Here is an 18,113-nt window from a genome sequence, read left to right on the forward strand (position 1 = left end):
TATATTCATAATTGTATTCATATATTTATATTAATAATTAAAAAAAAAAAAAATTTAAATCACCAGCAGCACACTTAATGGAACCCCTACAAAAATCTTTAGGCTGAATTTTCTGAAGAACTTTGTTTTTCAAATTTTTCTCTGAGCTCAGAGAAAAGCTTGATGTTTATTTTCTCCAACATTCTAAAAAAAATAAATGAACATATAAAACAAATATCTAAAGTTTCCTATAGAAAACTCCAGATTATTTTTTTATAAGATTTTAATATCAAAAAATGCTTTTTTTCATTCCCCTTTGGTCAGGATTGGCAAGACATTTAAATTGTGAGTAAATGAGTAAATCTGGTAAATAACGAATCATGCACCACTTGACTTATAATCTATTTTCAAACAAGCGTTTTAGAAATGCCTTAATTTATATTAAACACATTTGTCTGAAAATTACTTACTCAACCAGATTACTTTACATTTTACCAACTGAAAGCAAGGCATGTCAAATAATAGCAGAAATTTTCCACTATTAAATCATCAAACAGGAATTGGCTTCTTATTATTGCTTGAGTGCATAAGTGTGGCTGATTATTGATCTTTTCTGGTCCAACAACTTGCCCCAGAAATCCAATACATTTATTTTACCAGTTTCTGTGCATCATTTCTTTCAATAAACACGTTTTATTTGAGTATTTTTAAGTCTGCTCATAAAGAAAATCAGTTCCAAACAGCAAATTTTACTTTCTATAGTCTAATGTACTTAATTAAAATGAACAAACACTTCAAAATGTCTAAATTTGCTTTAAATGTTTGACACAGAAGGAAGCAGAAGATGTTTTTACACAATTTTATTAACAACCTGTAAAGACGAAGAGAGGCTTTGGCAGCCGTGTCAGGAGATGAGCTCCGTAAAGAGCGACTGATTAGAAAAGTCTGCAGGTCTTTCCTGTCGGTGAGGCAGCGGCGGACTCCCACTGAGGCCAACCTGGGAGACGCTGGATGTCAGGAAGTAGAAAGGGATGTGTGTAATTTTTCCACTCGACCAACACTGAAAAAAAAAAGAAACAGAAACATTATTTTGGAACATTAAATGGATGGATAGATAGATAAACCAGTGAATCTATGGATAAAACAGATGGATCAATGATAGATGATAAATGAATCAATGGATAGAAAACAGATGAACAGCTTAATGATTAAAACTTGTAGACAACAGAATAAAGTCTGTAAAAGAAAAAACATTTTTCTATTCTTTATTACTGTTCATCTGTACTCAACATATAAAATAACTACTGGCACTTTAACAACAACATAAAAATCAATAATAATAGTAGTTTGTATTGTATGACTGACCACAGTGAGCAGAGCCCCGTGCTGGAAATTTGGGTGAAACTGCAGCAGCCTCGGTTCTGCACCCAGTTCTCCCTGAACGAACCCACTTAATAAGAATAAAGAGCCTTATTAGTACAAGAAAAACCATCACTTATGAAAAAAAAAAACATGAATATCTCAATAGTCACACCAAGGCAGAAGCTCAAAGATGGGGTTGGCTCTTGTTTTGAAGATGGCAATGATTGCAGGTCGGTTTGCTGCTTCGGGATCGCCTGAGAAAACGGATGAGGCTGAGATGAGTCACTGAACGTAACCAGCCGTGAGCTTCAGGAGAGAAAACTGAAGAAACGTCGAACCTTTAAGAAGAACTGCGAGCCGCTCTCCCCTCGGATCCCACGACAGAGACTGAATCTCTCCACCAACGCTGGAAAAAACAAAGACGGAGGACCAACCACATGATGTCTGACTTTAATCTATAAGTCTTCATAAACGTCACTTTAATTTTATTCATATTGTGTCAAATAACAACACGAAGTAGAAGAAATTATTCTTTTTTTTTCAAATAAAAAAACTGAAAAGTGTGGTGTACATTTTAATTCAGTCAAGTCAAAATACATTGAACCATCGTTTCCAGCAATTATACCTGGAAATCTTTTTGAGTTCATCTGGAGAGTGACGTTTTTTTAATGACTTTTAAAGTTGCATTAAAACTCCAATAAAAATGTAAACGTTGCATTATTCGGCCAAGAATGACCCTTTTAATGCAAAGTTTTATTAAAATTTGCATTAAAAGTCCATTAAAAGTGTCACTTTTGCATTAAAGGTTGGCACTTTTACACCCTTTCGAATAAAGTGTTACCAAATTTTATTATAATGACGAGAATTTTGGTTTGTCTCAAAAAATTTAAACGAATGATTTTAAATAAAAAACAAAAGTGACAGTATTATTGCAAATTATATATTTTTTTACCATTTTCTACACTACTTATTTAATGAGAGCATCAATAAATGACAATAAACTCAAAACCATAATTAAATGCAGTTGCTGTGTGAAGTGTAGTAATATAAATCTCACTTCTTTAAGAAGCCCATTTTAAATGGGAATGTTTTTCTAAAAAGGACACAAACTCAATACATAGCTTTTTTATTATAACTTTCTTTGTTTTTATAATAGTGTCACAAAATACTATGATCAAATTCTAAGTCCATCCATCTTTCTGCCAGACATTACAATTGTCCTGCAGGTCAGAAAGTGACATTTTGATTTCATTTGACTAATATTCGGTAAATAAACCTATGAGGATTTGATTAATTTGTACCAGTTCTACAATAAAAATCATGTCGCAGTAAAAGATCTGGGTTGCTTTAAGCTCTCTTACATGATGTCTCCGTCTGGGCTGTTAAAGGTCGTCTCTGATAGGTCTGCAACAACAACGGCTACCTGTGGCCCTTTGACCAAACCTGGAGGGACACCTGCAAAACACAAACACATCATCTGTTGGTTGCCGTTTATCCCAAACCACAACAGATTAACTTTCACTTATGCAACAGCTACTAAGCTACCTTTTATGAAGTAGATTAACACTGTCTAGTTTATCCTGAGCAGACGTGGCGGGCTAACCTGGCGATCCAGAGAAGGTCAGAGCGTAGATGACCATTTCTCCTTGAACTGTGAAGAGAAGCCGACTCCCATTTGGACTCCAACAGCCAGACTAACGAGTGGAAAGTTAAACACGTGACTTTCTGCCCTGAATGAACCATTTCATACAGAGTAATGAGCTTTTACCTGGCAGCGCCCCTTTATACACGGCCAGCGCTCACAGGTCCACATCCTGGTCTCCCAAACCCTGAAGGAAAACATTTATTTTCTAATTCGCAGTAAATCCCCCTTCTTTTTCAGATTTTAGCACAAAATCAGCTGGTAAATCAAACTCAAACCATCTTGACTAAACCATAGCATGATGCTGCCACCACCACCATGTTTCACCGATTGTGTGTATGGTGATCATTTTGTGATGTGAGCTGCTGCTTTTGTGCCAAACATAGCTTTTGGATTTGCAGCTAAAATGTTTAGGCTAGGTTTTTACAGATGTTCTTGAAGGTTTGGGGAGATTTTAGCAAGAATTTGATGTTTTCTTTGGAAGAAAAGTTGTCTAAACTTTAAAAATATATTTGACTATGTAGCACAACGGAAACAATTAAATAAAACAACATTAAAAGTCATTAAACAATGCAAAATATTAACAAATGTTCAACTTTAATATGGATATTCTGAATGAATTCAAGATTTTTAGCACTTAAAATTATTGTTAACACAACTTCTATGACTTAGTATGAGGTTGAAGAAATGCTGACATGTCAAATTTAAGAAAAGTAAATTCTGAAATAAAGTAAAAAGGCCCAATAACTAAATACAAATTATGTAAGATACCATAAGTACCATATAATATAGTCGTATCACTTTTTCATGTGTGTCCACTTTTATGTGAAACTCTCTGACTAAGCTGCTTTCCGACTGCTGACTCTCATAAGATGGAGAGAGATTAATATCTGCACTTGTGTTTCAGCCAGTCCAGGACAGAGAAGGTTTATTGTCTCTGTCGTTTCTCCAACCTGAACAGGGCCGACGGTGTGGATGCCAGGATGTGGCTGCCGTCTGGGGACCAGGACAGGAAGGTGATGCCGCCTCCTCCGACACGTTGCAGAGGTACGCAGTTCTCTGCAGCGACATCCCAAACCTGAAACATGCATCCATATCAGAGGAACAGCTGTGGAAACAGGAAGCAGCACGGTCAGAGCGAGGATTAAAGGAGAAGCAGCCGCCTCGGACCATCATGGAGGTGTCCAGTGGGGAGGCAGACACGAGGAGGGATCCGCTCGGAGACCAGGCGATGGACGTGACCGGGGAGTGGCCAGGGTGGGACAGAACCTGAGCACAGCCAGAAGAAGGCCTGCAAAGAGGGAGGAACAGTCGTGTTTAAAACCTTAAATTAGGAAACTAAGCATTGATATCATCTAATGAGCATTATGACTCAGGTGCTTCCTTTAAAAACACCCATGAAATTTCCTCTGGCTAACTCAAAGTTTATAAACTAACTCAGGGGTCCCCAAACTACGGCCCGTGGGCCGGATCCGGCCCACCTCCACATTTGGTCCGGCCCCCAGAACAATACCAGAAAGCATTTAGATTTTTTTTTCCCCATATATGTGTATTTGTATTTGATAATAAAGTTGGACTTTTGCAATAATAAAGTTGGACTTTTGTGAACTAAGTTGTAAACTAAGGAACATGTTAATAATAACTGAAGCTGTTACAAACAGCTTTAGTTAGTAACTATTTCATACACGCATATAACGTGACATTCTGTTCCACCCTTCTGCGGTCTTTGCCCCGATCTGGCAACCCCCAGAAAAAAAAAATCCTAAACCCGCCCCTCTCAAAGAGAGAACGGAATAATGGCGAAAATATTAGGTAAGAGAAAAATTGATTCAGAATGTAGGGCATTTAAGCTGCAGTGGACAAACGATTATTTTTTTGTTTAATGCAAAGAAAAGCCTGTCTGTCTCATCTGTCAAGAAGTGGTGGCGGTATTCAAAGAATACAATCTGCGGCGACACTATGTATCCCGTCACAAAGACGAGTATTATAGCTTGCAAGGCCAAATGCGAGCAGACAAACTCAAAGCTAAAAAGTGAACTGTTAGCTCAGCAGAATACATTTGTACACCAAGCTCAGCTGAACCAGTCATCTGTTTGGGCCGGCTTTCGGGTTGCTCAACTGATAGCAAGCAGCGGTAAACCTTTTACTGATGGAGTTTGTCAAGAAATGCATGAACGCTATCGTGGAGGAGGTGTGTCCCGAGAAGAAAGATGTATTTTGTATATGCCCAGCTGCAGCAGAAGACGAAAGAATTTGAATTTTTTTCATTAGCACTGGATGAGAGCACGGACGTGCAGGACACCGCGCAGCTGCTCATTTTTATTCGCGGAGTTAGTGCAAACTTTGAGATGTGCGAGGAGCTGGCAGCCCTCCAAAGTCTGAAAGGGACTACGACGGGGGAGGATATTTTCGGCAAAGTGTACCAAACCATGGAAGAGTTGGACCTGGACTGGTCAAAGCAGGCCAGCATCACAACTGACGGGGCTCCTAGTATGGTGGGGATGTCTCGGAGTCTTATAGGAAGCATGAACCGGGAGATGGAAGAACGAGGTCTCACCGCCCCGCTACAAGTCCACTGCCTAATTCACCAGCAAGCACTGTGCTGCAAAGTGTTAACGTGGGATTCTGTCATGAAGGTTGTGGTATCATGCATAAACTTCATCAGAGCAAAGGGACTTAAACACAGGCAGTTCCAAGAACTCCTGTCTGAACTGGATTCTGCGCACGGAGATGTGCTGTACTACACCGAGGTCCGATGGTTGAGCCGTGGCAGAGTTTTGAGGCGATTTTACGACCTGCTACCTAAAATTAACGCATTTCTTTATTCACAAAACAAAACGGTGCCAGAGCTGATCGACCCAGAATGGAAATGGCACCTCGCATTTTTAACAGACATGACATAAATGCTGAACAGCTTTAACTTGCAGCTACAAGGCCAGGGGAAACTCATTTACGAAATGTATTCCCACATAAAAGCATTTGAGGTGAAACTAGAGCTGCTTTTGGGACAAGTGAAAAAGCACAGCTTCATCCATCTCCCTGCTACACAAAACCTCTCTGCAGAGAACCCCGCGGTCCCGTTTCCAGCTGAAAAGTGTGTGGAAGCACTGGAAATGCTGAAGGCGGAGTTTGGTGTGTGATTCCGTGAACTACATGTTTATGCAAAAGAAATCCATCTTTTCCAGAACCCCTTTGTTGCCGACATTGATGAAGCCCCGCCTTGTTATCAGTTTGAGTTGGCTGAGTTACAGAACTGTGATGTTCTGAAAGACGCATTCAAGCCCAACAGTCTCGTTGACTTCTATGCCGCCCTCCCAAACGACACGTACCCAATTGATCTCGAGTGAGAGTGCATGCCCTTTGAGGTACCTAAATGGGCTGAGAACCATTCGTGGGGAGCCCGCAGCCTCAAAGAGTGAATCACCAACCTAACATCAGAAAACACGCAATGAAGATGTCCACACTTTTTGGCAGCACGTATATCTGCGAGCAAACCTTTTCACGCATGAAACTGCTGAAATCTCCAATGAGATCAAGATTGACAGATGAACATCTGCATCAGTGTTTGAGACTGACAGTGACTAGAATGAAACCTGACATTCAACTTCTCACCAGCCTGATGCAGTCCCACAGTTCACACTGATGAACTGTGGAGAAAAGCTCAGAAAAGCTCACTTTTCTGACTTGAATTAGTTATTCTGACTATAAAAAATATAATCATAATAAAATCTACTGGGGTAAAATCCATCTCCACAACCATACTGGTAGTGGTACTGGTTGTGCTGTATCACTTAGTTCAGTTTCTCAGCCTGCTTGCTTTGTGGTTTTCTCAGGGAAGTTGAGAGAGAAAGAGCTGCAAATAGTGGCGTCTACAAGCCTGCTGGAACCTACATAATGATTATGAGGAAGGAACACAGGAAGTTTGAGAGCCTACTCATATGAGCCATTTAAGTAAGATATTCTGCTCTGACAACTAAGCTGAACTTGGACCTGTTAAGACTGTGCACGGCACAACAGAAAGTTTATGTTAAATGCCCAGCGAATGTCATTTGATTGTGCTTTCTGGGAAACAATAAATTTTTACATTTAGGCACTCCTGCAATCGTCACGCTTTTTCTGTTACAAACTGACTCCGGCCCCCCAGCAGAGAAGGAAGAAGTTATGTGGCCCTCATAGGAAAAAGTTTGGGGACCCTTGAACTAACCTGTCAGAACGTCATCATATGCATTATAATCTGTGCAAATCTTTAAAGTTAAAGAAATTAACAAAAATTCTCTAAAAAAAAGTCTTTTATTGTGTCGTATTTTTTTTTTTGGAAATAGAAATAATTTCAATACTCTTGACATAAAACAGCAAAAGTTTAGATTTATTTAAAGGTTGTGTCTTTTAATGCTGCCTGTGAACGTGTTGGAACATACAATTGTACCAACATTTGGCAAAACTTTCCTTGGGAAGCCACAGAAACTTTTTGATCTTCTGATATAATTCTTGTTGAATATTTGAACGCTCTTCCTGGCAGACTCTACTTACACTGGTCAGTATCTTTTAACAGACCAGGATTTTAAGAAACATCTCAACAGCACTGAAGCTGGTTTATTGGAAAGGCCATTCTGGAAGCTTAGCTTTGCCTCCTTAACCCAGCCCAGAACAAACTTCTGTGCATTTGGGATCACAGTCCTGTTGGAACAACCAGGATCAACAGTGAAGCAAATTTCACAACCACATGGACTGAGACGTTACAGACTAACAAAAAAACTCAAAAATTAACACCTTTGAGTTCAGATTATAGCTGCAGCTGCACACATGGAGAAGCATTTATAAAACCGCTTGACATGAAAGCTTTACATGTGGCATAAAACATTTCAGTTGGATTAATAAAAGCTGTGTGGATTCTACTTAGACCTGCAGATGTTCTTGGTGTGTCGTACCTTGTAGACAAAGAGCAGGGGTCGACGTTCCACACCAGCAAGCAGTTCTGACACGCCACCGCCAGCGCAGACGCACACAGAGGCTTCCACTGCACGGCTGCAACATTCCTCTGCAGACGATGCTTCAGAGTGGGAGTGATGGCACTGAGGAAGATTTGTTCATTTCTTTTAATGACAGAAGTGTTGACGAAAATGTGTCAAATTTACTCAGAAACAACATTTTCACTTTTTTTTTGCAAGATACGCCAAATGCATAATTTTTAAGTATCAAGTAGTTTTTCCAAAATTTTAGTTTTTTCACAATTTTCTGTTTCTATCTATCTATCTATCTATCTATCTATCTATCTATCTATCTATCTAGAAATTCTATTTTCTTTGAATAACAACTTGTTGCTAAGAGATGAGCACATATTCTGGTAACAAACTGCCACGAAGTAAACATTAGATTTTTCCTTTTGTGTTGAATGTCTGTTTTATATTTCTGACCAATGACAAAAAAATATATACTTTTCTTCAAAATTTGGCAACTGCACTGTTTTTGTTTGGTAGTAAGTAGTATATTTCAAAACAGCAGAAGAAATTCTATTTTCTTTGAACAATAACAATCTGTTGCTAAGAGATGTGCACGTATTCTGGTAACCAAGTGCCACAAAATAAACATCAGATTTTTATTTTTGTCTTAAATGTCTGTTTGATAATATATTCCCCACCAATGAAAAAAAACATTTTCACTTTTCTGTAAAATTCACCAACTGCACAACTTTTAAGTATTAAGTAGTTTTTCAAAAGAGCAGAAGTAATCCTATGTTCTTTGAACAATAACAATCTGTTGCTAAGAGATGAGTGTTTATTCTGGTAACCAAGTGCCACGAAGTAAACATCAGATTTTTACTTTTGTTTTGAACGTCTGTTTTATAATATATTTTCCACCAATTTGAAAAAAAACATTTTCACACTTCTGTAAAATTCACCAACTGCACAATTTTTAAGTATTAAGTAGTTTTCTAAAAGAGCAGAAGTAATCCTATGTTCTTTGAACAATAACAATTTGTTGCTAAGAGATGAGTGTTTATTCTGGTAACCAAGTGCCACGAAGTAAACATTAGATTTTTACTTTGGCAAAATGTACCAACTGTAAATTACTGGTGTCCAAACAGATGAGCATTATTTCAAAACACTGTATGTTTTATAAACAATAATTTTACTTGTTAGTCATCTGCTGTTAAGTGATAAGTGTTTTGTTATGGTAACAAACTGCCACGAAGTAAACATCTGATTTGTACTTTTGTGTTGAATGTCTGTTCATACTGTATTTCCCACTAATGACTAAAAAGAACAGCATTTTCACTTTTCTGCAAAATTCAGCAACTCCACTATTTTTGTTTGGTAGTTAGTAGTATATTTCAAAACAGCAAAAGAAATCCTATTTTCTTTTAACAATAACAATCTGTTGCTAAGAGATGTGCACGTATTCTGGTAACCAAGTGCCACAAAATAAACATCAGATTTTTTTTTTTGTCTTAAATGTCTGTTAATATATTCCCCACCAATGGGAAAAAAAAAACATTTTCACTTTTCTGTAAAATTCACCAACTGCACAACCTTTAAGTATTAAGAAGTTTTTCAAAAGAGCAGAAGTAATCCTATGTTCTTTGAACAATAACAATCTGTTGCTAAGAGATGAGTGTTTATTCTGGTAACCAAGTGCCACGAAGTAAACATCAGATTTTTACTTTTGTTTTGAACGTCTGTTTTATAATATATTTTCCACCAATTTGAAAAAAAACATTTTCACTCTTCTGTAAAATTCACCAACTGCACAATTTTTAAGTATTAAGTAGTTTTCTAAAAGAGCAGAAGTAATCCTATGTTCTTTGAACAATAACAATTTGTTGCTAAGAGATGAGTGTTTATTCTGGTAACCAAGTGCCACGAAGTAAACATTAGATTTTTACTTTGGCAAAATGTACCAACTGTAAATTACTGGTGTCCAAACAGATGAGCATTATTTCAAAACACCGTATGTTTTATAAACAATAATATTACTTGTTAGTCATCTGCTGTTAAGTGATAAGTGTTTTGTTATGGTAACAAACTGCCACGAAGTAAACATCTGATTTGTACTTTTGTGTTGAATGTCTGTTCATACTGTATTTCCCACTAATGACTAAAAAGAACAGCATTTTCACTTTTCTGCAAAATTCAGCAACTCCACTATTTTTGTTTGGTAGTTAGTAGTATATTTCAAAACAGCAAAAGAAATCCTATTTTCTTTGAACAATAACAATCTGTTTCTAAGAGATGTGCACGTATTCTGGTAACCAAATGCCACAAAATAAGCATCAGATTTTTATTGTTGTGTTAAATGTCTGTTAATATATTCCCCACCAATGGGAAAAAAAAAAACATTTTCACTTTTCTGTAAAATTCACCAACTGCACAACTTTTAAGTATTAAGTAGTTTTTCAAAAGAGCAGAAGTAATCCTATGTTCTTTGAACAATAACAATCTGTTGCTAAGAGATGAGTGTTTATTCTGGTAACCAAACGCCACGAAGTAAACATCAGATTTTTACTTTTGTTTTGAATGTCTGTTTTATATTTCTCACCACTGACAAAAAATAAAATACTTTTCTTCAAAATTCGGCAACTGCACTGTTTTTGTTAGGTAGTAAGCAGTATTTAAAGAGAGCAGAAAAAATCCTATGTTCTTTGAACAACAACAATTTGTTACTAAGAGATGAGTGTTTGTTCTGGTAACCAAGTGCCACGAAGTAAACATCAGATTTTTACTTTTGTTTTGAACTTCTGTTTTATAATATATTTCCCACCGATTTCAAAAAGAACATTTTCACTTTTCTGCAAAGTTCCCCAACTGCACAATTTTTAAGGATTAACCCTCTATTGCATGACTTTTTATCTTTTGGGGGAAAAAATATTTTCCTGCATTCTTTTGGAGCTTGTTGGTCCTTAATTACATATCAATCATAAAACTGGACAATGACACCTCCCGGAACCGGATTTGGGTTTGTTGCCTCAGGGCAACGTTATGCTACAAGGGTACTAAAACACCAAGATTATAATAACTGGAAAGAGGAACAAACAAGCAATAAATACAGTGGAAAATGTTTTATTTCAACAACAATAATTCCTGCAAGTTCAAATTGCAATTAAATGCATTGAAATCTGACCCTGACAAAATGTTTTATCTCTGTAAGATGGTTTGTACTGGATTTCTTATTCCAGAGGTACACAGAGAGAAGGTCACCAAATGATTAACTAATAAACTAATGCTAACTTGTTTCAAACAGATGCAGGAACCGAAACACCTTTTTTCACTTCTTTCTCCTAAAGCATCACAAGCATCTCAACCATGTCTTTCTCTGTTATACAGACTATAAATAGTCTGTATTATTCTCTATGGAACCTCATGAAGCAGTTACTGGTGGACGTGAAGCAGAGGTGGACACCACATTTTTGGCACTTAGCTTTAGGTGTACCTTTGCATTCTGGCACCTTGCATGTCCCTTTCTTTTTATCCATTACCATCCAGTGAGCTGTGGCATCCAGACACACATCTGGGACAGGAATGGGTGTAGTGGGTCCTCTTCTCCTCTTTTCGTTATACTCCCCAGCAATTGTGGAACTGGGATGACCTCGCCTACGATCCATATTCTTGCCACTCTTGCACAAGCTTTCTGCAATATACGACTTGAATGTGTAAAGCTTCATCTGTTCTTTTTTTCATCCCAGTGTTGTTGCAGTCTCTCTTGTAGAGTAGCCAGGCAGTCACAGTGATCATGTCGATGTAGTGGAACATCAGCCAATGGTACCACTTTTTTGATCCGATTTTAGTGTGATACAGTGCAATGAGGGAGTCAAGCAGATCCACACCACCCATGTTTTTATTGTACTCTCTGGCCACAGCAGGATAGGGAACTTTGATCATTTTCTTGTTCTTACCATCCCACCTATCAACTTCAGTGACTGGGTGTGCTCTAATGTAATTACTGAGAAGACTGACATAACAGTTATCATACCACTTCTCAGCATACAAGGTGGTTTCTCTTCCAACAACGGATGTCTTCTGTTCAAAAGATCCATGTCTGGTTCTCTTCAACTCTGCTTCGGAAATGAAGTTGACACCTGGTAGTCTGTTGCTACGAACAGTCCCAGTACAGTGAATTCCTTGCTGAGCAAGTGTTTTTTCATGAGAGACACACTAGTGAACCAGTTGTCAAGGAAAATCTTGTAGTTCTGCTGTGTGGGTACTCTCTGGGCAAGGCGGAGAACAGTGTTGCCACTTACACCTATATCTGGCAAGTCAGCAGGTTGCACAGCTTTCCCTGTATAAACCTCAAAATTGTGTGGAACACCATCAGATCCTGCCAGGATGAATATCTTGTAGCTCCATTTCTTCGGTTTTGCCGGGAGATATTGCTTTAGCCTATTTTTTCCCTTGAAAGGGACCATCTGCTCATCTATAGCCAGCTTCTCACCCATTGGAATTGTTTGCAGCTTTGAGGTAAGATGAGTGACTAGTGGTCAGATTTTGTGGAGTGGATAAACATTTTCTTCTTGTCTCATTTGATTATTGTTGAAGTGCAGAGATTTTTTGATGAACTCCCATCTGTTCAGTGACATGGTGTCAGCTACCTGGGGCACTCGGGTTGCTTTGTTCCAAAACATCCGTGCCTGGTAATCCAAACAATGACATGTATATTGTTGTACCAAAGAACTGCTCTAGTTCATTAGTAGTAAGTTTGAGGGGCTTGGTGATGTCACACTGAAGGGCATATAATTCTGATTGATCTACAACTACTTCCAAAATGTCTTCAGAAAAAAACATCTTGAAGTACTCATAGGGGGACATGATGTCTGATTTTGGAAGCCAGCCCTTCCATTCTGGATAATCAGTGATGTTAGAACCGTAGGATACTCTGCACTTTGGTGAAAATTTTACATTTTCCCTTGATAAATCATCTCCATTGTCACGGATTCAGTTTCATCAGTCAGGCCATCTGTTTTCGAAAGAAACCAGGAAGCATGAAGTTAGATTGTATACCTCTTTTTACCTGCTTATATAGAAACACACACACACCTACACACGCACATACATTTAACATGTTACACTACTGACTGAACCCTGATCTTCAAACTCTTTCTCAAACCTGATTCTGGGGTCCATTCTGCCTTGCTGTCACTCTCATCAAGCTCACTGTCAGAAGGAATGGCCCTAACTGCTTGGTCAAGTTTCTTGTACCCATAAAATGTTTTTGCATTCATCTCCTGTGGGTAATGGTAAATATTACAGCAAAAAAATATATATATGAGGGAGTCAATTATGAATTTACACTCAACTACATTCATGTGCATGTTACTGATCAAATAGTGGTCTAACTGCACAATGTTGCGAATGAAAACTTTATATTTCTGTACATAAATAAAGACAAAAAGTGTGTTTTTTCAATCAAAAATGCTTTTTTACATATTCATGTACATCACACATATTTTTTGTTCAAAGTATTTTCAACTTAAACATGCAAAAATATTAAATTTATCTCACCTTCTGCGAGTAGTGCGTCCAAGCCAGCTATGGTCCCAAAATGGATGGTTTCACTCGCAGACAAAAAGGTCACATGATCTCCAAAGTGAAATTTTATTGGTCGCAGATAATCATGGAATATGTATTGTATCTTTTTTACTTGAAAAAAATTTAAAAGGAAAGTGTGTGGGCCAAAACAGTGGTTTGTTGCCTGAAGGCAACGCCATGCCATAGAGCAGTGTTTTTCAACCACTGTGCCGCGGCACACTAGTGTACTGTGAGTGATCGTCAGGTGTGCCGTGGAAATGATCCAATTTCACCTACCGGATTTTCCAGATTATAAACTGCTACTTTTTTCCTACACTTGGAACATGCGGCTTTTCTATGGATTTTTCTTCAACCACCTCTTTAGCAGGAAGTGAATCATTGGAAGTCAAAATTGGAAATCAAAGAACGCGCTAGTTTTTATTTAGAACCGGCACATGCTAGCAGCAGGCACGACGGAGAAATGTTTTCAAACTCATATGATGCAGCTTCTAAATTGAGGAGTATCGATCTGGCAGTACAGGAGGGAAATAAAGCCACTGCAAGTAAACTCGGCGTGAACAAAACCGGATTTGGAGATGGAGAACTGCGTCCTTAATATATCCAGCGGTTATTAGGACGCAGCCCTCTGCTGGGTCCTCGTGGGAAACCGAGAGCGGCAGAGATACCAGCGGCATATACATCATATACGTTAATGTCTATGACCAACGGCCTGTAGCCCGGTACGGCTTGATTTATGTAAGTTTCCGGGGGGAGGAGAGGGTTGAAAAAATTTGAAGGTACGGTTTATAGTATGATGCGCTCATAGTCCGGAAAGTATGGTAATTTGTCTTAAAAGATTTTTTGAAACGAATTGATTATCTGCAAATATGCATGAATGTTACTACATTCATGCATCACACACAACAGTGTTGTGGCACTGTTCCGGTGTATTTTTGAAGTGGACATGTTAAGTGCAATTTGAAATAAAAAATGTAAAATATGATAAAAATAAATTTTTGTGTTCATTTGATTCCTATTCAAAACGCTTTGATAAGAATGACTATATTTGTAATATAGGCGGCTACAGAGTATCTCTGGTTACATTTTTGGTTGGTGGTGCGCATCGTGATTTTTTCAATTAAAACAATGTACCTTGGCTCAAAAAAGGTTGAAAAACACTGCCATAGAGGGTTAAGTAGTTTTTCAAAAGAGCAGAAGTAATTCTATGTTCTTTGAACAATAACAATCTGTTGCTAAGTGATGTGCACGTATTCTGGTAACCAAGTGCCACAAAGTAAACATCAGATTTGTACTTTGGTAAAATGTACCAACTGTAAATTTCTTGTGTCTAAGCAGATACGTATTATTTCAAAAGAGCGTATGTTTTATAAACAATAATATTACTTGTCATTAATTTGGTGTTAAGTGATAACATACTTTATCTGGTAACGATAATATATTTCCCACCAATGACAAAATGTTTCAATCTGTTGGTTGAAAGCAGTGAAAACCTGAAAAGTTGCCCTTTAATATAAAATGCCTGCATAAAAATCATATACAGTATGAATGCTGTTTTGGTAATGAGAGCTGAAATCAGTTTTAAAACTAAAACTGTGCTGGTTAGAAATCTGACTGACTGGATCTTTTGCTGCCATTTTGGCACCGCCGAGTCCGTAGTTCTGGTACCTTTTGGGGTTGTAGATCTTGATGGAGTCGTCCAACAAAGCAACAGCAAACTTATCAGTGTGGGGATGCCAGGCGAAGGCTCGCACCACACAATCAGACCTGGCAACACATAAAGGGTACGACTTCAGTAAATACAACAAAACAGAAAGATTACAGTCTCACATTGTTCTCCTTTAAAAACTTAACATAAAAACCACTCTTACCAGTTTAGCACCTGGGAAAACTCAGCGATCATGTCCTCACTGCTCAGCTAAAATAAAATAAAAAACTTCAGAATCCCTCCACATGCTTTGTATTTCAAATGAGCCAACAGAGGCAGTTTACCGTGACGTGAGGATACAGGGAGCCGTGAAAGGAGGAGACCCATCGGAGCAACGCCAGGATACATCCAGACGTCACTGACAGCCACTTTGGCACTGTTGAAGAGGAGAGTTGGCGCATCGCAACGGGACTCAAGGCTCAATAAAACACATGAGATGTTGGCGCTTTCCATACCTTCTGCATGTGAGGTGGTAATTTCATTCAGCAGCCCAGTGAACCCACCGTCCCGCCTGGAACACACAGAACTAATTAGCGATCTTTGACAGTCCAATAAAGGCTGTAAAACACTGACATCAGCTGCTGCATCAGAGGTAGGAAATGTGCTAAAAGTTGCTTAGCACGTCGAGCTGATTTGCATGACTATGAGAGGCAGCTGTATCCTTTCATTTAGCTGTCGAGATTAAATGGAAGTTTGAGCCCTTTTCACCCATTTATGGCTCTTTTGGAGCTTTTACTGGCAGCATGAGCTCACATGGTGATGTCAGGTTTGAAAGAAGGAAAAGGATCTGCAAGTTTTCAATATGAGTAAGAAGAAAAACTTAATCTAAAATGTCAGAAAATGCTAAAAACATATTTAACTGTGAAGTTTGTGCATAACAAATATTTTTTTAGACCTCAAAGGTATTTCATAACAACTTGGATTTACAGAACCCCAAAGGAGATGAGGGATCAATGAGTAAAGCACTTGTGCTTATTAAAATATGCAAACATGCCGAGATGTTTCTGCCTCGAAAAAGGTTCAACAAACATGCAAACCAACCTTTAGCATAACTAATAACTTTAATCTCTTAGCACGTAAATTAAGAATAGATTTTTTATGTCTTCTTATTTAAAAAAAAGAAGATAAAGAAATGATGTAAATTTCTCCAATCTGGAAGTCAAACCAAGGACAGCTCACAACTTGGGTAAATTTTAGAGCAGTTCATGCTTCCTTCTACTGACAAACTTTATGGAGATGCGGATTTCATTTTCCAGCAGGACTTAACACCAGCTCACACTGCAGAAGAAACCAAAACTTGATTCAGTGTTGGTGTGTTTGGTTAACCAGTTAACTCTCCAGATATAAAACTCCATAGAGAATTGATGCTTGTTGAGAGACATCAGGTTCAACAATGCAGATGACCTGAATGCAGCTATAAAAGCAACTTAGACGTCCATTACACTTCAGCAGAACCACATCCATGCCGCACCGCGCTGATGCAGTAATTCATAGAAAAGGAAAACCAGCCAAGTATTGAGGGCGTTGAAACCAACATACTTTTCAGAGCCTTAAAAATATCCTTTTTATTGATCTGTAATATTTTACTTTTTGAAACACAGTTTTGGTTTTAAGCATCTGTAAGTCATAAATAGCAAAATTGCAATAAGAAAAAGAGGCTTGAAGTGTGAAATAAATATATACAAGCTTTACATTCAGATAGATAGATGCAAGTAATCCTGTTCATTTGAGAGTTGCTGAGGCAGCAGAAAGAAAGTGCAAAGTTTGTCATTCTTAGTATGAGTGAGATGTTTAAAAATGAGGTTTGAGAAAAAAAATTTGTAAAGACTTTAAAAGAAAACTTTTTTTTTTCCCAGGGTAATGTAGCATGTTCTCATATGATAATTGGTAAATACCTGGAAAGCTGATCCATTACAGAAAATCCTGTTTTATTCTTCTGATCTCTTTTTCTCAAGGAAAATGCTGGATTTGGATATTTTGGGAGTGTTTAGGGACTATCAGTCAGGCTAAGGGGTCTAAATCCTCCAAAGATTGCACACATCGAGCTGTCATATCACAGACATGGTGGATAAAATAACAACATGTCTGTAGTTTCCTACCAAGCGGCAGCGCTCCTCATCCACAGAGTTTCCGAGTGGTCCAGGAAAGCTGCTTTGCTGCTGCTTTCTGTGCGGCTGTGGAGCTTCAGGGACTCTCTGGGGAAATGGAGACTCAGCGGACTGGAGTCCTGCAGGAAAACATGCACCGTGAGCTGTCTGAACAACTATGGATACAACTGCAATGATAACCAAAATCACTCGGACCTGTCTCGCCTCTGAGTTGTTGGCTCCATAAAGAAGCTCGTTGTTGGATTCGCACAGAGTGGTTTGTCCGGGGGGCAACGGAGGGGGAAACAGAGCCAGAGAGCACATCTTCACCGCGGTCAAATCTTACTTCTAGACCCCGGAGAAACACCATGGATCACCAAACACAGATAGTTTAATCACCCTAGACAGACTTAGTATTTTACAGCTGACACGCTTAGCTAGCTAGCTAGCTAAATAAGTTCCCAAATTAACACTTAATTTAACAATGCTCGTTTTAGAAATGATAGGTTATGAGCTGTAAAAGTTGCCTTGTGCTGTCAGCTCTCCCAACCGTTTGGTTAAAAATTATTTAGTGACACAGTTTGGTAGCACATGCTAAGTTGTTATCCATTCAGTTGATCCCGCCGTGTTGAGCTACGGCAACTCTAAAGGGGAAAAAAGCGCGCAGGTTTTCTAAATGACACAGAAGCGGAATAAACATGCTGCCCCCTTCTGGACACAATGTGGTATTGCAGGCAAACTTTCGCAAAACAAGAGAAACGAATAACTCTTGGAGAGATTTGATGAATGAAACAATGGGATCACTGTATTCAACACCC

The 18,113-nt window shown here is 38.4% G+C and overlaps 1 protein-coding gene across 1 annotated transcript; it reads right to left on the reverse strand.

Moving 5' to 3' along the window:
* Window positions 1-824: 824 nt before the first annotated feature.
* aaas (achalasia, adrenocortical insufficiency, alacrimia) lies at window positions 825-17,936 on the reverse strand. Its single transcript, XM_008414195.3, has 16 exons — window positions 17,512-17,936; window positions 17,308-17,435; window positions 15,664-15,719; window positions 15,493-15,584; window positions 15,372-15,418; window positions 15,169-15,267; window positions 7,912-8,055; window positions 4,154-4,274; window positions 3,937-4,061; window positions 3,110-3,170; window positions 2,945-3,035; window positions 2,703-2,796; window positions 1,680-1,747; window positions 1,514-1,595; window positions 1,345-1,429; window positions 825-1,039 (listed from the first exon to the last, which is right to left on the reverse strand). The coding sequence occupies exons 1-16, from the start codon at window positions 17,617-17,619 to the stop codon at window positions 884-886; spliced, it is 1,557 nt and encodes a 518-aa protein (XP_008412417.1). The 5' UTR covers window positions 17,620-17,936; the 3' UTR covers window positions 825-883.
* Between the last annotated feature and the right edge of the window lie 177 nt (window positions 17,937-18,113).

The sequence above is a fragment of the Poecilia reticulata genome, chromosome 7 (assembly GCF_904066995.2).
Source record: "Poecilia reticulata chromosome 7, P_reticulata-male-v2, whole genome shotgun sequence".
Lineage (NCBI taxonomy): Eukaryota > Metazoa > Chordata > Actinopteri > Cyprinodontiformes > Poeciliidae > Poecilia > Poecilia reticulata.

Excerpts from the sequence above, each read along its gene's own strand:
- aaas (XM_008414195.3), bottom strand. The coding sequence starts at position 17,619 with ATGTGCTCTCTGGCTCTGTTTCCCCCTCCGTTGCCCCCCGGACAAACC. Across the intron at positions 4,062-4,153 it reads CACTGGACACCTCCATGATG|GTTTGGGATGTCGCTGCAGA; the intron begins GTCCGAGGCGGC and ends TGCATGTTTCAG. Across the intron at positions 1,430-1,513 it reads ATCTTTGAGCTTCTGCCTTG|TGGGTTCGTTCAGGGAGAAC; the intron begins GTGTGACTATTG and ends ATTCTTATTAAG.